At 41.7% G+C, this 11478-nt stretch overlaps 1 protein-coding gene across 1 annotated transcript in view; it reads left to right on the forward strand.

Annotated features, from left to right (window-relative positions):
* The first annotated feature begins 292 nt into the window (after window positions 1-292).
* The window catches only part of scpep1 (serine carboxypeptidase 1), a 36374-nt gene continuing 25188 nt past the window's right edge, over window positions 293-11478 (forward strand). The window contains exon 1 of the mRNA XM_071203927.1: window positions 293-401. Within this exon, the coding sequence (XP_071060028.1) occupies window positions 353-401 (49 nt within the window). The 5' untranslated portion in view covers window positions 293-352. The remainder of the gene's footprint in view (window positions 402-11478) is intronic.

An 11478-nucleotide genomic window follows, 5' to 3' on the forward strand; every position in this document is an offset into this window, starting at 1 on the left:
TGAGAAACGGCCACTGTCACGAATATTTTCATCAGAGTCCGGCGCACTTCCTGGGGGCTTGCAGTACAATGACTCAAGGGAACTGTAGTTCATTAGAATGCTTTCAATGCTAAAACATGTTTTTCGATTTCAAGTTTGAGGAAGAAATTCAGGATGTTAGATTTTACCTTGCTACACCAGCAATATTGTCCCTAAACTTTAAGGGATGAATGAGATGCTCTTTGATGAGTGTTCCAAACCACAGACTGTACACACAAATAAAAAGCCCGCCATGAGTCAGCTGACTTCGCCAGTGGTCATGTGATTTCTTGTAGCAATACAGCCGCACAGTTTCAGCGGAGTCAGTCTAACAATGGCAGCAGTCTGGACTCTGGTTGTACTGGCTCTTGTCCTCAACACGGGTAAATCCTTATTGTTTTCATGACTACATTCTGCTGCTAAACCAATCTAACGTAGTTAACATTCATGTTTTCTTGCGCCTGTAAGTTATACGGTAAGTGAACACCCAGTGAAGTGTGTAATGTGTGTGTAGGGCTCTGCATCCCCTGGCGGCTAAGGAGGACTGGGGCTATGTAACGGTGAGGGACGGGGCCCACATGTTCTGGTGGCTGTACGGCCGCTCTGAGGGCCAGTCTGCGGGGCCCAGCGGGCTGCCTCTCATCCTGTGGTTGCAGGTAGGACTGCTGCTTCCTGTTCCTCATCACGGTCATGCTTTCTGTTTCACCTGACTGCCAGGAAACTGTTCTGCCGGAATCTTTGTCGATATTGTTGTTGTGTTGCACGGCATTCCAAAGAAGGCTATCCACAGTGTTTTGGTTAGACTTAGTGGATGGGAAGTTCAGCTGTGGCTCAGGGCAGGAGAGGAAGAAGTACTCGGATCTTGTACTTGAGTAAAAGTAGAAGTATGAGTGTAGGAATACTATTTTACAAGTAAAAGTCCTGAAATCAACAGTTTTGGCATCAAAATATACTATAAGTACTGTAGCCTACCAAAAGTACTCATTCTGCAGATTGGCTCATGTCAGAATATAGATATGTTTTGATTATAATTCAAAACGCTTGTGAATTTACTCCAGGGGCAACTGAAGTCTGATTTAAGAGTTGATTATATTTCACATCATTAATCCAAATCTGTAAGGTAACTGAAGGTATTAAAATAAATATAGTGAAGTACAAAGTAGCAAAACATGGAAATACTCAATTAAGGTACAAGTAACTCAAAATTGTACAGTACATGTAGTAAGTTACTTTACAACTCTGCTCAGGGGATAAAATGGTCCTATTAGAAGATCAGTGGTTGGACCCTCAGTCCCTTCAGTCAAAGTGTCCTTAGGCAAAATACTGAACCCCAGATTGCTCCAGTAGGTATGGCCGTTAATATGGAGGTGATTTTGTAAGTCGTTTTGGATAATAGTGTCAGCTTAATGTAAAGTGTTGTGTGGCTGTGAAGAGTGCACCAAACTAGTGAGGGACAAACTGGGCTATAGAACATGCATTTTGTTGGTGCCTATCACAGGGTCTCTCATACTTTGTATTGAGTTAGAAAATGTATTGTTTGGTTTGTCACAAATCCCTAAATGATATGGTGGCTCAGGGGGTCAACCTGTTGAAGTGTCCATGGGCAAGATACTTGGCATGTCTACTATATTGAAATGTATGCAAGTTCTTTTTTTTCTTTTTTTACCATTTGTAATTACTTTGGGTAGACACATCCAGTAAACACAAACATTTGGCCATGTCTTCTCACATTTAGAGGGTTTTTATATGTTGTTGTTCTCAACAAAGTAATATCAATTTACTAAGAAAACCGCTGGTTGGCGAATGTTGCTCAACATGTCGAAGTGTCCTTAGGCAAGATGTGGTATTGAAAGGTTTGGAAGTCACTTTGGATCAAAGAAACAACATTGTGTGATCAACAATGCAGGTTTCAAGACTCTGCAAGTTGATATTCACATCATGGAGTATGGAAATGAATGTCTCTGGGTTAGGACTAGCTGAACATTGAACATTGCTGTGGTGTGTTTAAAGCAGTTGAAAGGTAGCTTGTTGTAATGGGCATCGGCTATAAAACCCTTCTGTCGTGTGACTGAGTGACAGCAGTGTCGCTGCAAAGCAGAAACTGACTCATGAAGTAAAAATAAACAAGCTTAAAGATACTCTTGTGTAATACAGCTATTTAAATGTATCTATGACTGCTGCTACAGGAAGTAGCCCCTCTGCTCATACGTCACTATTGCTCAAGTGATGGTACAAATACTACAAGACCTTTGGTACTTCAGGGACTCCAGATGGGGTCCAAGAATAGCAAGCCGCAAGAATGTGTGGGAGTACATTAGTTCCTAATCCTAATGCTCTTAATGTTTTTCTTATATTAGCTTGTTTTTTTAATATTAATTTTATTCTCCTTGCTTTTTTATGACTGTTTTTTAAATTCCATTCTGCACTATTTCTTAATGTTTTTCATGTTTGTAAAGCACTTGAATAGCCTTGTGTTGAAACTAAGGTGCCTTGCCTCTCCCGAGCATGATGAGGATGTTTGCCCCTTGTGTCTTCAGGGGGGGCCAGGAGGATCAGGAAGTGGCTTTGGGAACTTCGAAGAGATCGGACCTTTGGACAGGGACCTAGAGCCCAGGAAGAGCAGCTGGGTAAGAGTTTGTTGGAGCGCTATATCGGTTTAGAGCAGGGGTGCCCAACCTTTTTTGAACCGAGAGCTACTTTTAAAGTTGCCAGTCTGCCGAGATCTACCAGTCCAAATAGAGGCGTAGCCATTACTGACAGCCTACTACCAGGTAAATACACACTTCTACTTGTATAAAACTGACCTTCGTACGATTAATACTTCATAAAATACTGCAGATCCTTTATCTTACCTCTTTCTAATCTACACACATACAAGTATTTAACTGAAGTTACACAACAGTGTTGTTGATACAGAGTTGGTGTATTCACACGTCACATACTACAGTGGGTAATGTCTTCAAGAAGCATTGAACAGTGCTGCCACATATGACACAGGAAAAAAAGAAAAGACTCTGAACCCTTTATTTGCCATTATATAAAAATAGTGTTGCTACAAAAGTATAAATTAAGCTTACTAATAAGACAACTCAGATCTGAAGCTACGCAGGAAACTGCTGCCAAAGTGCAATAAAAGAGACAACATTAATAGAATCAAACCCTTTTTTGTTGCATTTTAGTAGAGCATAAAAAGAAATGCCTTTTAATAGGATGCAAGCAACACTAGTTTCTTAACCTGAATTGATAATAGACTATAATCAATTTAAGTTTGCATTCTTATACCATTTTGTACAATAATTATAATGAATAAGTTCAAACAAACTAAAACGTACAGCTGATTAATAACGGTATCTAACTTGAGTTTTATCATATCAAAAACCTGTTGAAATGCTACTGTTATTTGTATTACGCATCGACAGCCTCCAGGAATGCTTCTTTCACAACTTCACCGTCTTTGAAAGACTTCATGTGTTTCGCAAGAACGTGACTGACACGATAAGATGCTATGGTAGCAGCCTTGCTCTTGTTGTTGGGCCTGGTGAAAATGGACAGCTGTGCATTTAGCTGTCCTTTCAGGCCCCTCCCCTTTTGGAGCGTAGGGCAGAATTAGGAGGGAATTCCGTCTCGTAGCGTTTGTGCACTGTTTTGAAAGGCCGCTCCTAAATTACCCTTCTTCGATAAAGCCACGTTCGCATTGCAGATGAGACGGATGGACTTTGAATTGGAGTGAAATTATATATTTTGGGCTTTTTTTGCTTCTGCCATAATTGCGGTCTTGTGTGTGTGCGGACTGTCACTCCTGTTGACGGTTGACACAGACAACCTCAGCGAAATAGTGCCCACTGCCCACCAGCCACGCCCCGACACATGGGGTCACGCCGGCCAATCACAAAGCTTTGATGCGTTCAAGTGCATTATTCTAGCACAGGAAGATTATGTTATAGGACATTAACGATAAAACAGAATATTGTTGTTCTATTTTTAGACACATCTCGCGATCGACTCGGAATCTCCCCGCGATCGACTGGTTGGGCACCCCTGGTTTAGAGGGTCTTCAGCATGTATTGTCTTCAGTGACTGTTATGCTAAATACTCATGTTCCTTGTTTGATGTTGCAAATGGAGCTGCTTTGATGGAAGACACATGTCAGACTTGATCTGACAATATGGTATTGTATCTTTCACCAAATTGTTCCTCTGATGTTTCAGGTGCAGGCAGCCAGCGTGCTGTTTGTGGATAACCCTGTGGGGACGGGCTTCAGCTACACAGACCGGCCCGACGCCTTCGCCACCAACGTAGCCACGGTGGCCTCGGACATGCTGGTGCTGCTGCAGCACTTCTTCACCCGGAGAGCCGACCTCCAGGTCTGTCACCAGTGCTGAACAGTGACACATGTTGACCCGGCTTCATTTTATAATACTGAAGGTTCTAAAACACTCCAGACATGCTGATTGAGTATAACTCACTTTTCATCACACTGAAGCTGGAAGTTCTGGTCCCGACGTGTAGAACAGAGCCGTCTCCAGCCGTCTGTTTTCTGTGTCACCTTGTCCTTAACCTTCAAACCCAATCTGCCTACGGGCAGTGTTGGAAGAAGTACTTATAAAAGTAGCAATACTAAACTGTAATATATTATTAGTTGGAAGTAAAAGTCCTGCATTCAAACATTTATTAACTAAAAGTACAAAAGTATCGGCTTCAATTTATACTTTAAGTATTAAAAGTCAAAGTACTCGGGACTAAAGGCTCCTTTCAGGACCGTGTAGATGAAATGATTGGATTATGATCAGTGGTGGAAGAATTACTGGGATCCTTAACGGATCATTTCTCAATTTGGGATCAATAAAGTATCTATCTAAAAGTAACTATACATTATTGTCAAAATACTCAAGTAAAAGTACAGAAGTTTTATCGAAAGAAAATGTATTTTAAGTATAAAAAAAGGCTAATTCTGCAGAAAAAGGCATCTATAAGTGATTTAATGATAATGAATGTGACAATATTATTAATATTGTTGCATTTTACTGTTTTAGACAAAGTTTTGATACACAATTTATTTATGTAAAGAAGTTTTTGTAATATATATTGTATTGGTTCACCTTGTTGTACCTTAAACAGTTAGTCCACTGTTTTTTAATGCAACATCTTAATAACCTGAACTTACATCACTACAAGCGGAATATGAAAACTATATTTGTAGGACATATGAAGGACTAATACTGCAGCCTACACAGGACATGATGATACTACAGTAGCTGCCTAGTGTATCCTGCAAGGCCTTTGTTTTCTGACGGAGGAAAAACTGCTAGTATCTACATTCAACTTGATGTCCTGGATCTCATGTTTCATGGTTACAGCCTTGGCTTGTTAGAAACGGTTTCCCCTAATTGTCTTTGTGCAGAGCGTGCCCTTCTACATCTTCTCTGAGTCGTATGGAGGGAAGATGGCCGCTGCGCTCTCCTTGGAGCTCACTAAGGTGACTTCAGAGTCCTTCAGTAACGATGGAAGTTCCCGTGTTTAACAGCTGCCATGTGATGATGAGTGGGCAGTCATGCAAGTCAGCAAGTTCTTCTGTAAAGTGCACGTAATCATCCTAAATGTTCTGCTTTATATATTTAATGACAACACTAATGTACATTTTGCACATTTCTGTTCAATACTACCATTTTTTAAAGTACCCAGCTCATCCTGTTTACATTCTAGTATACAGCACATATTTTATTTTTAAAATGTGTCACATACTTGGATGCACCTTTTTGTATATTTCTACTTCTTAACATTTATTTTTATTTCAAATAGTTTTAAACTAGTTCTACATTTGCTCCTTTTTCACAACCTATTTAATTTGACTGTTTGTTTGTTTTTGTTCTCTTCCATCTTTCTCGGGGTCAAACCACTTTTGTAAACCTTTTGTGATTGAGATGAAAATCTTCAGGATTCCTCACCGTGTCTCCTCTAACGTGTCTCCTCTAACGTGTCTCCTCTAACGTGTCTCCTCTAACGTGTCTCCTCTAACGTGTCTCCTCTAACGTGTCTCCTCTATTTCCAGGCTATAACACAGGGGACGGTGAAATGTAACTTTGCTGGTGTGGCTCTCGGGGACTCTTGGATTTCCCCCCTGGGTCAGTATCATTTATCAGGCAGTTTAATGAATTGCTCAGCATTACGTAGTTGTTACCTTTAAGAGCCAATCACAGGCAGTAAAATCCTCGACCGTGATCAAAGCTTTATCAAAGGTGTGCTCTGAAAAAAGGTTTCCTCCACCCACAGACTCCGTCATGACCTGGGGGCCGTACCTCTACACCACTGTAAGTCACACGCCTGGGACACACTTCTTCAGAGCTGGATTACACGGACCTACTTTACTAAAAGTAGTGATACGACAGTGTAGAAATATTATCGGTATCAAAATGTCACTTGAGTACAAGGGTAGGGGGCTTCAAAATAAAATTAAAGTACCAACAGTAAACATTCTTATTATGCAAAATGGACTATTACGAAACAATACATATTATTGTATGAATGTCAATCATTTAACACCTCAATATAGCAGATGTTACAGGTAGAGCTCATATTAATAATTATATACAACTTGCCAAAACACTATATTTTTGTATGAAGAATATGCATCGTATATAAATGGAATGCTGTAAAAAGTACAATATTTGTCTCTTGGATGGAGTGGAGTAGAAGTTTATTCTGCATAACATTGTCATTGCGTACAGTACTCCAGTAAATGTTCTTAGTTCCATTCAACATCCTCTTATTATAATGTGTCCCATTGAATATCTGTCCCCATGTGCCGTGCAGTCCCTGCTGGACGATGCGGGCCTGGCGGACGTCAGCAGTGCGGCGGAGGCGGTGAAGCTTGCTGTGGAGCAGGAGCAGTTTGAGAAAGCCACAGAGCTGTGGTCGGTGCTGGAGACGGTGGTGGAGCAGGTCGGTACTGTCAGGGTCTCACACGCAGAGCCATAGTCTCTGCTCTTGCAAGTTATTCTACATGTTACAATAGACTGTTGTATAGTGACCGGGGCCATGGTTCATGTCAGCTTGTGCCGTGGGGAGTCCTAAACACGGAAGTTATTTAGCATTTTAGCACTTCCAGCGGCGGCGCAACTTCCAACAGGAGTCATTTGGGGGGGGGCTCTTTGGAAAAAAGGTTGGGAACCACTGGTCTATGGTTTATACAAGCTAATAAGACTTTTGTTCTCAGACATTAAATACCCCACTGGTGAATGTCGGAAGCTTCCATGTATTATTAAAACAGTAGTTGCTCGTGGATCGCCGGAGCTGTATTAGATTAACATGCTTATTGTAGTTGTAAATGCACTGCCTTGATGGAGCAGATGTGTGGGCTGGACCTGTATTTTACAGGAAAGGAGTGAGCAGAGGGTCGAGACGTCGATTCTTGTTCTGTTTTCTGTGACTATCTTCCTCACCCCCTCAGACTTTCAGTTGCGCGCGCTACTGAAGAGACGGGCTACCATGGAAACCAAACAATGGTGTAGCTGTATTAAAGTCCGAGTGGAAACAGTCCTGAGTAAATCTGATTTTGTCAGAAATCAGGAAAAATGCGGGAGAAATATGATCCCGGGAGGAAATCGGGAGTCTCCCGCGAAAATCGGGAGGGTTGACAAGTATGCTAAGGTTAGCTTAATACTTATGCCGATTTATTTCCGCTTAATCCATAATAAAAGTGGTTTTAATATCTGGAGATTATCCTGCCGAACTAAACGTGTAAGTATCATAAACGTGCGTTTTCCACAGATCTCGTTTTCAACAATATTCTAAAATCCAATGGAAAAATCACATTGGCTTCAGTGAATGGATTAGAGTCTTTAATGACCACACAGCCAGGCTGGTGGAATTCGTGTTCAGTGCAGAGTATTACAGCTTGTTCCATACAGTTCAACATACAATAAAAAGTACAACACACAGCACAGGGCAAAGACATATCATAACATAAGGCGCATTCACACTGCGGTACTTTTCCCCAAAAGGTTCATGCGAACTTAGTTCATGATCGCGTTCACACCAAAAAGAGCCGGTACTAAAATTAGTTCATGCGAACCTTTTTACAGCGGCTCTTTTGTGAGAAAAGAGCTATATTTCTGATTGGCTGGGCGGATTGCAAACCACGCCCCGTAAAACTCCCAAAAAGTTTTGTGAAGCCGCCATTTTATTATCCTCGCATTAGCATTATTAGCATTAGCCCAGCACAGAAACACAGAGAGACTAACTTATGGCAACACAAAATAAAACATGGGAGCGGTGGAGATGAGGAGGTGTCGGCGTTCTGGCGATTTACTCGGAAGGCTTCAGTAGAAGCTGCTGGGAGTCCCAGCAGCTTCTACTGAAGCCAGTCCCCAACTCCGGGGACTTCCGGCTGGGGACTTTGGGCGGCAGTATACGCCGTGAAGTGGTTTGCGGCCTGCCAGTAAACCCAAAGCAGAAGAAGAAGAAGTGACGTCAGCGGCTTCATTCATTTGCCTAATCCTCTCCAGGGACTTTTTCCGGTGTGAACGCGATCTGTACTTAGTTCATGCGAACTAAAGAGTTTGCATGAACTAAGTTCGCATGAACCTTTGTGGGAAAAGTACCGCAGTGTGAATGCGCCTATAAAGTTCAAGGTGTGGTGGATTATTATTGTTCATTGGGTTATTTAGAGTCCATTTAGTGTCCGTATTGCAAATGGGAAGAAGCTGTTTTTGAAGCGAGCGGTTTTGGCGGACAGTGACCTGTAGCGCCTCCCTGAGGGCAGAAGTTGGAAGACATGGTGACCTGGGTGGGAGGGGTCAGAAATGATTTTCTTTGCCCTTGTGACAGTTCGTTGGTGGTGAAGTGATTCGAGTGATGGAAGCCTTGTGTTTTAAAGGTCCCATGTCATGCTTTACCGGTTATTACCCGCCCCCTTGTGTGTTATGAAGGTTTTTCTGCATGTAAACGGTCTGCAGAGTCACAAACCCTCAAAGTACACCCTGTAGCGAGTACAACTCTAACACAGAGAAGACCTGTCCATGCTGCCCCAGAACGGGGGACAGTTGGGGATTTCTCTTTTTCCATTGTTTTCTTCTTGGGTATTGTTACGTTACACACACACTCAATCTTATATATATTTAAAAAATATATATTTAAAAAAAATATTTTATTTTTATTTTTAATGAACAAGTTAAATATCATACAATTGGTATCAGTAAAATGTATAATCTACAATAAAATCTCGTTTAAAATTGTGTTACGATGTCTAAAGTTACTGATAAGTCACATGTTTCCTGCCTGGCCTTGCCCGTGGCATTAGTTTATCATTACCGGGCGCCGTGCAAGGAGCCCCCGAGCCAAACGGCAGCAACCAGCACGTTGCAAAAGTCTCAATAGTAAACTGTGCCGCCGAAACATAATTTCAGCCAATCGGCGCCGTCAAATATTCTGGTAACGAGGGCGCTCACGTTGGCGCTAGTGTTAATTTCGTCAGCTATTTTTTTATTTAGTTTTAGTCTTAGTCCTTTGTTAAATTTCCTTTTTAGTTTGTCATATTTAGTCACTTTCATCCTGTTTTTATTTAGTCAAGTTTTAGTCGACTAAAAGTCTGAGCATTTTAGTCTTATTTGAGTCGACTAAAACAGTAAACATTTTAGTCAAGATTTAGTCGACTAAAAGCATTTTAGTCTTATTTTAGTCAAAGAAAACTAATTATTTTAGTCTACTTTTTGTCAATGAAAACGGTTGAGTCTTTTTTAGTCATCAGATTATATAGAACATTTCAGTGAAACTAGTCTAGCCAAAACCAATAATTTGTCATTTTAGCATATATAAATAAATAAGATTATATCTTGTCCTTATTTGATGAAAAACACAGGTTGAATGATTAAGAAGCTTTGCAGAGAGTATCTGCTCAGGTTTGTGGTGTTTTACCAGCTGTGTTTTGGCCGCATTGCTTCCCTTCTGATGAAACAATGCATTCGCTTTTTTTCTCCGCCTCATTGTAGCGAAAATGGGCCCAAATATCACATCGTTTCTTTCTCCCAAGCAGTGGTGGCTTTGGACTTTTTCGTTGTCAGTCATTTTGACGGACAGCATCGTAACATTTCCGTCATAATCCATTATTACCCGTCGAGTGCACAATGTATCACTCACTCGCGCTGACGGGGGGGTATTCGGTTAACGCGAGTGCGACCACTGCTCCCAAGCCCTGTTGTTGCCATTTTATTTCCTGTTGAATAAGGTTAGTTAGACCATGAGTTGGACCCGAGTCTTCCTGACAGTTCAGTGTGCCGCTGCCCGGTGTAATTCAAATGTACCGCCGCGCGCAGCACAGAAACAGCTGCTGCTCTGCCGCAGCACCGGAAATGGAATTGCTGGGAGAAAAACGGACTGATCAGAAATGTAACGTTATCTTTGATACTATTTCGTCTCCTCATTTTTCGTCAACGGAAGTATAGAGAGATTTTGGCATAGTTTTTATTTAATAAACTACATTTTCGTCTCGTCACTTTTCGTCAACGATATTGCATGATGATTTCCTTGCCGTTATTGTTTACTGCCGTCATCGTCTCGTTTTCGTCATGGAAAAAAAGGTCGTTGACGAACATATTTCGTCATTGTTTTAGTCAACGAAATTAACACTAGTTGGCGCTTACGTGCGTTGACGTGAGTTGTTTTTTAGACTCGTGAGTGACCAAGGTGACGCAGTAGTTGGATGAGAATGGCTTCGTGTGCAGGTGGAGTCGCCGGACCTCGGTCCGCACCCAATTCCGTGCAAGAGCTACTCTCCAATCCTTTCGGAAGGAGAAGTTTGGGAGATAAATTGATACTTAAAGACCTTGGACCGGACCAACCTGATATGTATATATCGCAGCAAGCTCGTGAAAAAGACAAAACGTATCAACGAGGCTTCTCACGTAGCTGGTACACCAGAAAGGCTAGCTGGATGCAAACAGGTAAATGCTGTCTTTTGTTTCCCATGCTTGCTCTTCAAACAGCCGGGGACAGATACGATCTGTTCAGGAACTAGACAAAAGTTAAACAAGTACAAACCACAGACTGCCTGTGTCATGGAGAATACAGTCACTGGTTTATTTATGTCTGTAGGCCGTTGTTGTGAGTGTGGACGGTCGGAGCATACATAACGTTAGCTTAGCCAATCTCCATTTAGAAAACACGAATTTTAAAAGGGGTTTTTCGCCTGCCGTCTGTCTGCAGACTCGTCAAAGCATTAATTCATGGTTTTTACTAACCGGTATCAGTATGTTGTTGTTACGTCGGCATCATTTTGAAACGTGTATTACAATTCAATTATGTTCATTTTGTTGTAGCTGTAGCCCCCTTGCCAGCGATTCTCTCTCTAGTTTAGCATACTCAGCCCGACTCAGCCTGGTTGTTCCTGGCCCTAGAACCACGATTTTATGGGGCCAGAAAAAACTGTGAATTAGGACCCGCTAGCCGGTGTTGTCACATTATGCC

The sequence above is a fragment of the Pseudochaenichthys georgianus genome, chromosome 8 (genome assembly GCF_902827115.2).
Source record: "Pseudochaenichthys georgianus chromosome 8, fPseGeo1.2, whole genome shotgun sequence".
Lineage (NCBI taxonomy): Eukaryota > Metazoa > Chordata > Actinopteri > Perciformes > Channichthyidae > Pseudochaenichthys > Pseudochaenichthys georgianus.